A 13931-nucleotide genomic window follows, 5' to 3' on the forward strand; every position below is an offset into this window, starting at 1 on the left:
GCATACAAAGCCTGCTCGGATTGGCTGAGGCGGGCTTATTCAACCTTTGCCAATCCGAGCAGGCTTTGTATGCATTAATAGAATACACCATTTGCCATGATTGGCTCAACGCGGTACATAGAGTATTACAGCACAGGGATGTTCTGTAAGTAGCTTAAGCTTACTGTATACACATCCAGCGGGCTAAAATATTAATACAGAAGTTCTATATGTAGCAGAAGCTACAGTACATATTAGGGCACATCCAGCGGGCTAAAATATTTAATGGGGACGTGATGGAGCTGCGATAAATGTACAAACATCGCGGGTGCAGGCAGGGAGTGGACACAAACATTGCGGGTGCGGGCGGATGTGGACACAAACATTGCGGGCGGATGTGGACACAAACATTGCGGGTGGTCCTGGTCATACAATTTGCGGGTGCGGGTTTAATAAAACAGCCCCGCGCAGGGCTCTAATGCACAGCTCTTGATCTTCATAACCATTGGGTTATACTGCCCCCTACAGGAGTAGGACACTAGGCAGAAAAAGAATCTGGCTACACCTATGGGCAGTCCCAGGGGGTATACTCCCTCTCTCTGCTATAGGTACTCAGTTTTTTTTGTTTTTTTTTTCTGCCCTAATCAGGATTAAGGATCTAGTTCCTTGCTGCGATCTCTGGTATTTTTTTTTTCTTTTTAGATAGAAATTTTATTCTCCTGCTTTTTTCCTGTGAGATCTACAACCAACTGCCGGACGGGGCGACGGGCTGGATAATCTAGATCCAGTGGTCACCCCAGTCTGGCCAGCGAGCGCGCACAGACCTCTGCTCCATGCTAGGTCGGCTGCAACATAGCCCCATTTAGATGGGAGGGGTTCTCTGGAGCGGTGCCTGCCTGGTTCCTGGCATGGTGAGTAGTTGCTTGGGACAGTCAGACCCGCACCCCCATTTCATCTGTTGCCCATCCTACCCCCCCCCCTCCTCCACTTATGCTGGGGCTGTGTGTGTGTGTGTGGGGGTAGGGTCTGGTCCACCACCTGGGGGTGGGGGGCATGGTGCTATGATGGCAATGCGGGGGGGGGGGGGTGCAGCGCTGGCGACCGGAGGATTGGCTCTGTGCGGGGTGGGTTTGTACCTGGGTGTCTCGTGTTGCTGAGCGGGGCCACCATTTTGCTGTAGCCTGTGCGTTTCTATGCATATGGTTGTTTGTGTAGTCCGGTGGCCATTTTGCGGTGGTTTGCCATTGAAATTGGCGGCGACCACAACAGTGGAGCCCTGTGGGCAGCGATTTCGGTGCTGGGAGCCCCTTCTTATCCCCTGTTGCTAACTCCTGGGTTTTTTTTACTTCCTGATCGCTGCACATGAAGTGCAGATTATTCTGGTGCCTCTTTCTTCTGGGTGGTGAATCTGATAGGATTCTTTCCCTCTCTGCTGAGGATGGCTTGGTGCTTTGTCCCTGGCGACTGGGTGATGCTGCCAGCGCAGTGTGGGTTGTCCCTTTGCAGTGTTACTTTTGTGGGGTCCCACTGGTGACTCATGGGGTCTTTGGAACACATCTCCCCACCTGATCCTGAGGCTGCGGAGCCCTCCGGGTCCCAACCATCCATAGATGCACTGACAGCGTTTCTGGAGTCCTTTGTGTCCCGAATGGAGGTGGTTTTTGGGCGACGGGCTAGCCTGCCTTTCCCTGTCTCCGCTGCCGCAGACGTGGGTCACCCTGCCAGGTCTGCGACCACGTGCCCAGGATCCTCACATAGTTAGGATGATTCCTCCACATCTGCAACCGTGCACGAAAAGGTGCTGGTTGATTCACTGATTGTAACAGTGCGTGAGACCTTGAATACAAAGGATGCAGCAGGGACAGAGGCCCAGGTTCCCTTTGGCACTCGCAAGCCATCCAGAGCATCCCCTTGGGGTCCCAAGAAGTTATTAAGAAGTGGACTGTTCACTGGTGGTGGAACCTCCGGTTTACAGATTGAACAATGCAACCATGATTTTGGTTGAAGAGTCCCCAGCCGTTAAGGATCTGGCTGACGGGAAGATGGAGGCTGTGGCCCGCAATATGTACACTCTGGCTGGTTCGGCACGGAGGCCGGTATTTACCCATGCCCTGGTGTCGCAAACTCTGACCGTGTGGGCTCCCCTAGTGGCTCGGCTCTGTTTCGGCAGTGGTTCTTCAGCGTGTCTTTTGGCTTAAATGTTGGTCTGCAGACCAGACTTCTAAAATGCCATTGACCTCCCCTTTCAAGGGGATCGCCTGTTCGGGGCTACCCTGGATGACCATAAAGGTCTCACAAAGGGATAGAGTACTTTTTCTGTCGTTCATTGACTGACACAGCTCCAGAATCTTCTTGACCATTGGGTTATGCTGCCCCCTACAGGAGTAGGACACTAGGCAGGAAAAAGCTTTACCATGCCTATGGAGCAGTCCCAGGGGGTATACTCCCACTTCCTGCTTTAGGCATTCAGTTTTTTTTTTTTTTTTTTTTTTTTTTTATATAACTGATTTTTTCCTCTTTGTACTCACATGATCAGAAAATAATCAACTGCTTGACTGGGCGACGGACTGGATATTATAGATCCTTACAGTCTCCCCAGTCCAGCCAGCGAACATATGCAGACCTTGGCTCCACACTAGGTTGGCCGCAATATAGCCCCACTGGATGGGGCTTGCTTGCGAGTTTAACGTTGTCTCACGAAGACTCCTATGAAGTGGTCCAGGCTTGAGTCGCAGCGTGCCTCCTGGCCCGCAGCACCCCATCTCCGATGGAGAGATGGTCTTCCTGGAGCAGTGCCCACCCTCCCTGGGACGGTCGGACCCCCCCCCCCCCCGGGTTCCCTTCCCACACAGTCTTTCCCCCCATGTGTGTTGGGGGTCCCCTGTGGATCACCCCCCATCTGCTCACACCTAGCTTCCCTTCCCCAGGGGGTGGCCATACCTGTCCAGGTGCGTTTTTGGGGTGTTGAGCAAGCGGTGGGGGGCGGGCAGTCGGCGTGGTCTGTTAAGGGGGGGTGTCCTGGTGGGGGCTCCTGCCAGGGCCCCCCTTTACTGTACAGATGTCCCGTGTGGGGCCATCATTTTGCAGTGGATGGCTAGCTCTGTATTCGGCAGCCATGTTTGTGTAGTCCAGCAGCCATTTGCCCGGCAGCCATGGTGTACAGCTTCCAGCTGACCGGGAGTGGTGAGTTATTGAGTTATTGCGGGTGCCCTAGATCAGTGGTCCTCAACTCCGGCCCTCAGGGCCCACTAACAGGCCAGATTTTAAGTATTACCTTGGGGAGATGCAGACTAGAGTACTGCAATCACTGAGCAGCAAATGATATCACCTGGGATGTATTTCAGTTATCTTGCAAACCTGGCCTGTTAGTGGGCCCTGTAGGCCAGGGTTGTGGTTCCCTGATTAACATGAAGTCCCTCGTGCAAATTTTACCCCCCGATTCCCATCTCTGAGGCGGTGGGCCCTTCTGGGTCCCAGTCCGCCCTGTCTGCGATTAGTGGCGGCTCTGGAGTCATTAGTGTCCAAGGTTGATTTGGTCCTGCAAAAAAGGACCAACAAAAAGCGTCCACCGCCCTCACCTGCCTTATCTGTTTCCTCAGATTCTGAGTCTGATGCGGATGCGAGTCATCCTTCTGGGTCTGCGTCCACGCACCCTGAGTGTTCTGCTAGTGAGGATAATTCCTCTTCCACCACAGCCACGCATGAAAAAGTGCTGGTGGAGGCACTGGTTTTATCTGTTCGGGAAGGATGGATGCGGCTATGTCAGAGGTCCGGTCACCTTGGTACCCGAAAAATCCTCAAAAGTAGCAAAATTTATTTTTTTTCCTTTTTCCTCCCTATTTTGACAAAATTGTTGCAAATCCAGTGAGGTCATTCTACATGCAATGTGGTGGTTCCTAAGCGTTTCGCTAGAAGGTACCCATTTGTTAAAGTGGACAGTCCCACCTGTTGGGGGATTCCCCGGTTTCCAGGCTGAGCAAATCCACCCTGATTCTGGTGAAGGAGTCTCTCTGGCTTTTGAAGACCCTTTTGATAGAAAGGCAGATATCTTGGTCCATCACATGTTTACTATGGCCAGTTCAGTCCTTAGGCGGTTTTCACCATTGCCTTGGTGTCCCAGACCTTGATGGAGTGGGCTAAGCTTTTGCGCCGGGATCTGGGGGGGGGGGGGGGGGTTAACAGCTGCCCTCTTGTGGAGCTTTCAGGCCAGTTGGCATAGAGGTTGCAGTTTCTCTGCGATGCCTCTCTTGATGCGGCTCCCTTTAGTTTCTAGGCTGTCTGTGACAGCAGTGGTCCTTCGGTGCAGGATATGGCTGAAATGCTGGTCTGCGGACCAAGCTTCCAAGAAGGCCTTAGCGGATGTCCCCTTTATGGGGGATCGCCTGATTGGGTCTTCCTTGGACGAAATTATCAAGGGAGTCACAGGAGGGAAGAGTACTCTCTTCCCACAGGCTTTCAGGGGCAAATCTGTTCAGAAAGTCTGCCGAAGGTTCAAAGAGGGCCTGGTAAGCCGAGAGCAGGTCCTTCCAGACCTGCAGACAAGTCCTCTGCTATCTGGGGGGGGCGCCCTCACCCGTATCTGGGGGGGACGTCTGTTTTTTTTTTTTCCGGACCCGTGGACCTCTTTGATTCGAGATAGGTGGGTCCACGAGCTGATTTGGTCCGGCTACAAAATCTAATTTCGGTCTTATCCTCCAGAGAGGTTTTTTCCTTCCCAACCTGCGTTTTTATCCCCAGACCGCGTGCGTGGTCTCTTGGGGGCGGTACAAGATTTGCTACTGCAAGGAGTGATTGTACAGGTTCCAAACTCGGAACGTTGTCGGTTTTTTTTTTCAAGCCTGTTTACAGTTCCCAGGAGGAAGACTACGTTCGTCCAATCCCTGAACTGCTTTGTGCGGGTACAGAAGTTCTGGATGGAGTCTATACGTTCGGTGGCATCCCTTCATCAAGGGGATCTTCTGGCATCTATCAAGGACGCTTACCTCCATATCCCGTTATATGTCGGACCGGACATCAGCGCTTTCCCTGCTTTCCCTGCTTTGCCATGGGCCAGGAGCATTCTCAATTCATGGCGTTATCCTTTTGGTCTGCCTCAGCTCCTCGGGTGTTCACAAAAGTGTTGGCCCTGGTTTTAGCCTTGTTGCGACAGTGGGGGATTGTGGTGCTTCGGTACCTGGACAATCTTTTTCTACGAGTAGAATCTGACTGCTTTACGGGACAACTTGGACATCACTGTGCGGACTCTGCAGGATCGACTATGAATTTTCAGAAGTCTGCTCTGGTTCTGTCCACCAAGTTGGACTACCTGGGTTTGACTGTGGACTCATCCAGCGTGTTTTTCCCACTGGACAAGTTCCTAAAGCTTCAGAATGCCATTCAATTGCAGTTGTCCAAGCAGTCGGCCATCTCTAAGGACTTGCATGCAGGGCCTGATGGTGTCTACCTTGGAAGCTGTTCCGTTTTTGCTCCGTTCCACACGAGACTGCTGCAGAGAGATTCTTGCCAAGTGGGACAAGAATCTACAGTCTCTAGACAATCTCAGACAGGGTTTATTTTTTTTCATCTAATCAGTGAGAAGAGGGAGGACATTTATGAAATTATCCTGGAGATTAACCCTTGCACTGCACTGTGAACTTAATGTCAAAGTTTTTTTAGTTTTTTTTTTTTTTTTTTTCAATTTTCCCAGTTTAGCTTTAAGATGACCATCTACTGTAGCATAGCAATTTGTTTAATTGGAGTACATCTTTTTTTGTCATTGAAACCAAACCACTTCAGGCCACAAAGTTCTTATAGAATTATTTTATTTTTGTAAATGTCTTTTTGGGTTATTTGTGTGTGTGTGTGTTCACACTTTTTAAACTCCTAAGTGCTGCAGGAAGGGTTGGTCAGACTATGTGCATGGTCTGACCAAAGCTCTTACACAAAGCATTTGCTTAGCATTTCAGTGGTACAACATGCCCCCCAACACTGCTCTAATCATCCATGAGCAATGTTTTATTGGGCTTTAAAGTTTTTTGTTTTTCTTCACTTCACCCTGGATAGTATCATAAATGTTAAAATGTGATGCTCTTGTAGGTTAGTATTGTTGATGTTCTATGTTCGTTGCATAGTAAAACTTTTTGTACCACAATAAAATATATCTTTTTATATCTATAGCTTGCTAATTCTAGTATCTTTCTGCTTTGTTTCAGGGTTTGTGGATGCACTTAGATGTTTGCAATGAGCACTGTGGCTGGCATGCCCCAGTGTTTTGGATCCCGATGCAGAGGACTCCATAGTAATCGAATTTATCAGAAGCGAACGTCATGAGCATAGTGGTCCCTTTGCGGGTTAAGACAGCAGAGACTCTATATTTAGAAATGGCTGCTGGTTCAGAGTAAGTTTGTTGGTAAACCTTGGTATAAATGGGATCTAAATCATTCAGATATTAAAATTTGTTAAAGTGATTGTAAAGTCTCTTGTGTTTGTTATTTTTAAGAAGGAAAAAAAAAAAACATTATACTTGGCTGCTCTGTGCAGTGGTTTTGCACAGAGCAACCCAGATCCTCTTCTCTGGTGTCTATTCAGTGCTCCTGGCCCCTCCCTCCTGTTGAGTGCCACCACAGCAAGCAGCTTGCTATGGGGGCACCCAAGCCGAGCTGCAGCTCCATGTATCCTTTCAGTCACAGAGCCGTGGTTCGGCACCGCCCCCTCTAGCTCATTGGCTAACTAACTTTTGACAGCAGCAGGAGCCAATGACTTTTCGTATCCTCTGTCCAATTGGGGAGATTTCCCTTCACTTCCAGTGCCTTATTTGCAACAAGTAATAAGAGGAAATACCTAGAAAGTCAGTAGGGTCACCTGAATTTGTGTCCCCTTTGGAGTTTTTACACTCTATTCCGGTTCTGGTCACCATTCAAAACTTTGGAGCTTTCCCTTACTTTTGGTGACAATGGTCACCATGAGAAAGAGGTTGACTGTGCCTAACAGGGATAGAAACCACAATAAAAACCTGCTATATTGTAATCCTTTTTCACTCTATTAAAAATTAAGAAAATATTTGCCTGCCATTTTTGTTTGGAGTTCTGTTGCAAATGAAACACAAAGCCTACCTTTTTTCTCTGTGCTAATTGGGCACAATTTGGTACTATTCGCCTAGATTTGTGTCCTGTCCTCTATGCCAGATACTGTCGTGTCGGCACCTCAGGGACCAATAGAACAGCACCAGCATTTAGGTTGGTTATTGTGTACACAAGAGAATGATGCTTGAGATATCCATAGTCCACAGAAACTTCTGAAGATGGGGAAAAATCAAACACCTTTTGGTGCCTGTATCTGGGGGTTTGTCAGTTCAATATGCTTGCATTCATACCAAGTTTGCTTTAATTATGCCTCATGTTCTGTCATTCAGAATGTATTTTTTTCTGTTTCCTTTAGACCTGAATCTGTAGAAGCAAGCCCTGTTGTAGTTGAAAAGTCAAATAGTTATCCACATCATTTATATACCAGCAGTTCTCACCATTCACACAGTTATATTGGCTTGCCTTATGCGGTAAGTATTAATATCGTACCAATTTAGAATTGTGTGCATGTGATGCTGAAATCAAAGCTTGGCGTGTCCTGGATGCCATGGTACATGGAAATAGTCTCCTGGCAGCCGATTCTGATGTCTTGTCTGTAAGCTCCTCCCACTAAAACCTACTTCTCAGGTGACCACTGGGAGCCAGCTTCCCCAGTGCTTTGTGTAATGTGCCAGATATCTACTTCCTGTCAATTGTCTGGACACAAGGGAAGCTGTGTCTTGTTTGCTGGTAGCATGTAAGTTGCCTTTCTGACCAATAGGTTTTTATGTGGGAGAGCTTTGTGATTACCACCATGCCCGGCCACTAACTGTAAGGCTTATTGACAGTAGACAATACTCCACCAACAATGAAAACTAGAAGAATTATAGGAGTAAGTGCATATGTTGATGAATTGGGGAAAGAAACTGTACATGTGTACTCTAATGCAGGCCATACACAGAGCAAATTTCTTTCCACGGGTTGCCAGAAAGAAATTCTATCGACACAGGCAGTGTTGACAGGGGAATCCCTCCCTACCAAGCCACTGTACTCTTCCGGCAGGGACAGTGATTAGCCGCTAGCGATATTCGTATGTAAAATCCGGCAGGCTTTTGTTGTACCCAAATTGATTAACTTGGTACATTTAGCCTGCCAATACATGGTTTGAATTGTCTATGGCCAGTCTAAGGCTGCTAAAGTGCATTTATGTTTGTGCCCCTTGGATCATAGGTCCCAACTGATATTAGGTCTTTGTCCTCCTGGGTATCAAGCCCTATCCCCTTGCCCTTCAGTTTTCTAGTTATAGACTTTTAGAGAGAAGGCTTTAGTTTGAAGAAGGAAGGCTTAAAGAGACACTCTTACTTTCCACTTCTGTGTGTGCTATTGTGGCCCCCAACACACACTTTTGCATGCACAAACCCAAATTGCTGCACTCAACATCTCAGCACCGATTCACAATTCTGTTTTGAGACCATCCTACAAACAGGCACACTTTTGATAGGTTATAAATAGAAAATGAGCTTTTAATTAACTGAATTGACAACATTTTCACATTTTTGTTAAAATTTAATAGGATCACAACTATGGTGCTCGCCCGCCACCAACGCCTCCTGCATCTCCACCCCCTGTTCTTGTTAAGAATGAAGTGAACATATTTACTACCCCTCACTTTGATGAGACTTCCAGTGCTACAACCATCAGCACATCAGAAGATGGAAGCTATGGGTCAGATGTCACCCGATGTATTTGTGGTTTCACCCATGATGATGGTTATATGATTTGTTGTGACAAATGCAGGTATGTGAGAAACTGTATGTGGTGTATGTTACTTTTTTGTTTGAATAATAAGTAATTTTATATGATCTATTTTTATTATGCAGCTCCCGTTTTGAGAGGTAGGCATGTCGCTCTCTTCCTGATGGAATTGAAAGGAAGATTCATTTCATGCCTTAGCCATGTCATGTTAATTGCAACAACCTACTATTGATGCTGCCTACCTGTGCAAATTATGGGAATTCTGTAAGCCTTTTGGAGGAACTGACAATTATTTACTTACAGTGGTGATACTAGCCTGGTAACCCTTACTTAAAGTGTTACTAAACCCAGGACCTTGCATTCACTATATCTGGTCTCGCCCAGTACACAGAACATGAAAATTCTATTATATTAGTAAATATAAACTGCTAAATATCTTTTTCTCATCAGCAGTATATAGCAGTCTTGTGACTTCTATCTGTTTATGGTGAAGCTTGTAGGAGGATTTTTCATACTGCACTGAGCTGTCCTAATGAGGTTTTCAAGGTGTTCCAGGCCCTTTGTCTGGACCGTGCTGATTGGCCCTCTGCTGATCGCATGCACTCCCCACCCCCCTCCCCCTCTCTCTCTCAATAAACACCAAACTGAGCATGTGCAGCCTGACTCTAAAGGCTCTGTCTTATCCCGACGTGTTCTGGAGTCAGTAGAAGAGGATCTGTGCATACAGGATCAAACAGCCTTTTTACACAATGCAGAGGGTTGTTAACCCCTTAGTTTCCACAGTGAGTATATCAAACATGCATTACTACATATACAGACTGATTTTACTGTTGTTAGTTTAGTAACACTTTAAAAAGTGTAATTAGGTCCAAAATAAGAATTGACATATGATGGAAAAAAAATCTGCTGTGTTAATGCTACTGACTCCCAATTGTAATGGCTTTATTACCTGGGGATCCAGCCAGTTAGTCTGTGTTTATCAACTTCCTTTTAATAATATCCATAGGTGCCATAGAGACAAACCATTTAACACTGGTGTGGTGCTTACATTGTTTGTTTATTTGTTAAACTTTTTTCCCCCAAAAGGTAAAAGAAAATATTGCTGTAAGAGCTTAAAATGTTATCTGGAGTTTTTGGCTTTACATTGTAAGTCACTAATGCAAACTTCATCAAAATATACTTTTCCATCCAACACCATTTCAATTAATTGACAATGCTGTTTTCCAAAGGTAGTTATAATCTATAGAGGAGTGAATTTAGCCATCCTAAGACAGGAGGTGGCCAATCATTCAACAGAATAAAAGCCTGAAAAAATAAAACAAATGCAGCCATCTCATATGATTGGTAACCTACAATATGTTTGTTTGGGTTTACTGTAGTTAAGCTTTATACTCTCCAGTGCGGAACTTGTCAAGCTCCGCCTACAAAAAAATTCTAACTTCAGCATTTAGGCTCTGTTTACACCTGATAGCGGACAGAATCACCACGATTCTGCACACGATTTAAAATAGTTGCAAAATGCAGGAAGCGTTTGCAATGCCATTATTTCTTAATGGCACCCCAATCATGCTGCAATTTTACCGCGATTGTTGCATGGTAAATTGCGCTACACGCACCAAGCTTGTGGCTAAAAAGGAACATAAACTAATTTTGGGCGACAGCATAACGCATTGTGATTTGCTGCGATTTACCTAGTGATAATTACGGCAAACTTTAAACTCGATTGTGCTGCCATTAAGATGTTACGGCATCGCAAACGCGTCCTGCGTTTTGCAACAATTTGAAATCGCGACCCGAGAGGTGTGAACGAAGCCTAAATGTTGCTAGTGAATTGTTTCCTTCTGGAATGCTGAGTGGTTAGCCCTTTTGCCTAGTGGCACTGTGATCCTGGGGTTTGATTCCACCTAGGACAATATTCATGTAGTAGTCATGAGTTTGTTTCCTTGCCATACACACACTTTTAATTTAACTGATAAAAATGGTCCTAATACTGGCCCTAAATTTGGCATTTTTGTTATTTCAAGCAGCTATTGATGCCAAAAATGTCCAAGCATATCACAATTTACCACCAACAGTTCCAGCCTATTTATTATTTTAGGAAAGTCTGGTAGTGGTATGTTATTAATTTAAATTGCCAAAGTATTTGATTAGCTGATTAGAACGAGGGTTAATTGTAACGCATACAACTGTACCCTGTAAAACCGAATAAATGTTTTAGGGACAACTAAACCCAGGAACAAAAATTTTATATATTGTAGCTTATGTTCTGTAAACTTCTAATCCACCCCCCTCATTCACCTTGTAATAGGGATAAACTAAGAGTTGCGTATATGGAAGGAGCGCTAGCTTAAAAGATTAAGAGCCCAAATAATTTTTTTTAATCTTGTGCTAAGACAGACATCCAACGCGTTTGGGGGGATCAAAGGAACTCCCCCTTTATCAGGGCTACAACAAAACCTAATATAATGTAAATTGTGACCAATCAAAATCATGAGCCCAGCAATCGTAAAACCTCAAGGAAAACGTGTGTGTGTGTATATGTATATATGTATATATATATATACACATGTGTACACGTGCGTGCATCCAAAAATGCATGCAAGGAAATGAGAATGACGAGATGAGAAAATATCATCATTAGGTGATGAAGGGGATTCCTTTGTAAAATTAATATCAGATTCTACTTGGTTAGTAGATGCCATTGCACTATTATACAGAGAACTAAAATAATACACATGAAAAACAATTCAATATTAAATGAAATTGGTAATTTAATACACGGATGTCCTCAAGAAAAAGGAAAGCAGATCAAAAGGACCATTTTAAAAATCAAAAAAACCCTTCTAAAACCAACAAAAAAAAAGTGTGTGTGAGAGAGATAGATAGATATATAGACAGATATCCATCTATTAGTTGGCCCACCATTTGTAGCTAGAACAGCTTCCACTCTTCTGGGAAGGCTCTCCACAAGGTTTAGGAGTGTCTCTGGGAATGTTTCCAGATGCACATTTGTAAGGTCAGGCAGTGATGGATGAAAAGGCCTGGCTCACAGTCCCTGTTCCATTTCATCCCAAAGGTGTTCTAACGGGTTGAGATTTCAGGTCAGTCAAGTTCCTGAACCCCCAAACTTGCTCACCCGTGTCTTTATGGACCTTGCTTTGTGCACTGGTCCAAATCATTTGGTGGTGGGGGATTATGGTATTGTAGTGTGTTTTGTGGGTTGGGCTTGGGCCCTTAGTTCCAGTGAAGGGCAAACCTCTTCTTGAAGATTTGTCAAACATTCACATACACACTCCTGGTGATTTTGGCCTGATGACATGCACACAAGTTGACAGGGGTTTGAATGGCTATTAAAGGTAACCATCCTCACCTGTGATCTGTTTGCTTGTAATTTAGTGTGTGTATAAAAGGTCAATGAGTTTCTGGACTCCTGACAGATCCCCTTGCTGCTTCCATCCAGTACTGCACTGACGTTTCTGGATTCTGGTTCATGGGCAAAGTAAAATAATTATCAAAGGATCTGCGGGAAAAGGTAGTTGGAACTATATAAAACAGGAAAGGGATATAAAAATATATCCAGGGAATTGAGAATACCAATCGGCAGTGTTCAAACTCTAATCAAGAAGTGGAAAATGAGGGGTTCTGTTGAAACCAAACCACGGTCAGGTAGACCAACTAAAATTGCAACCACAACTGCCAGGAAAATTGTTCGGGATGCAAAGAAAAACCCACATAGAACTTCAGGTGACATACAGGACCCTCTGAAAACATCTGGTGTCGCTGTTTCAAGATGCACAATAAAGAAGGCACTTAAAGAAAGATGAGCTGCATGGTCAAGTTGTCAGAAGAAAGCCATTACTACGCAAATGCCACAAAGTATCCCGCTTACAATACGCTAAACAGCTCCGAGATATCCCTCAAACCTTCTGGCACAGTCATTTGAAGTGATGAGACCAAAATTTAGCTTTTTGGCTACAACTATAAACGCTACATTTGGAGAGGAGTCAACAAGGCCTATGATGAAAGGTACACCATTTCTACTGTAAAACACGGAGGTGGTTCGCTGATGTTTTGGGGATGTGTGAGCTACAAAGGCGCAGGAAATTTGGTTAGAATTGATGGCAAGATGATTGCAGTATGTTATCAAAAAATACTGGAAGAAAATTTGCATTCATCAGCCCCGAAGCTGCGCATGGGACATACTTGGACATTCCAACTTGACAATGATCCTAAGCACAAGGCCAAGTCAATCTGTCATTGGCTACAGCAGAATAAAGTGAAGGTTCTGGAGTAGCCATCTGTTTCCTGACCTCAATAACATTGAGCCACTCTGGGGAGATCTCTAACGTGCAGTTCATGCAAGACAGCCCAAGAATTTACAGGAACTGGAGGCTTTTTGCCAGGAAGAATGAGCAGCTTTACCATCTGAGAGGATAAAGAGCCTCATCCACAAATATCACAAAAGACTTCAAGCTGTCATTGATGTTAAAGGGGGCACACAGTATTAAGAACTGGGGTGTGTAAACTTTTGATCAGGGTCATTTGGGTAGTTTGCTCTTTTTAAAATCATAATGACACAAACACAGTTGATTGATAATAAATGGCTTCAGCCAAACACTAACCATGAGTAAAAGTTTTTGTGTTCTAATTCATATTCTCGGAAAAATGGCCAAGAAATCATAAATTCTGCCAGGGTATATAAACTTATAAGCACAACTGTGCGCGCGTACACACACCATGTAGCATATATAGCCAAGCCACACGACAGCCCACCTGAAGGACTCTAACAATGAGAAACCAAATTCTCTGGTCTGATGAAACAAAGATGGAACTATTTGGCCTGAATGGGAAGTGTCATGTCCAGAGGAAACCAGGCACGGCTCATCACCTGGCCAATACCATACAGTGAAGCATGGTGGTGGCATCATCATGCTGTGGGGATGTTTTTTAGTGTCCGGAACTGGGACACCAGTCAGTATCGAGGGAAAGACGAATGCAGTAATGTACAGAGGCATCCTTGATCAAAACCTGCTCCAGAGCGCTCCGTACCTCAGACTGGGGCGAAGGGTCGTCTTCCAACAGGACAACCGCCCTAAGCACAAAGCTAAGATGACAGGAATGGCTATGGGACAACTCGATGAATGGCCCTGCTAGAGC

General features: G+C 45.2%; 1 protein-coding gene across 5 annotated transcripts in view; it reads left to right on the forward strand.

The window, feature by feature from the left end:
* KMT2E (lysine methyltransferase 2E (inactive)) overlaps positions 1-13931 on the forward strand; it is a 176729-nt gene that overhangs the window by 17748 nt on the left and 145050 nt on the right. For all 5 annotated transcript variants that reach the window (XM_082254414.1, XM_082254415.1, XM_082254412.1 and 2 more), the window contains exons 2-4: positions 6171-6355; positions 7396-7510; positions 8593-8816. In XM_082254414.1, the coding sequence (XP_082110540.1) occupies positions 6285-6355; positions 7396-7510; positions 8593-8816 (410 nt within the window). In that variant the 5' untranslated portion in view covers positions 6171-6284. The remainder of the gene's footprint in view (positions 1-6170; positions 6356-7395; positions 7511-8592; positions 8817-13931) is intronic.

This window comes from Pelophylax lessonae (assembly GCF_965119305.1).
Source record: "Pelophylax lessonae genome assembly, chromosome: 4".
NCBI lineage: Eukaryota > Metazoa > Chordata > Amphibia > Anura > Ranidae > Pelophylax > Pelophylax lessonae.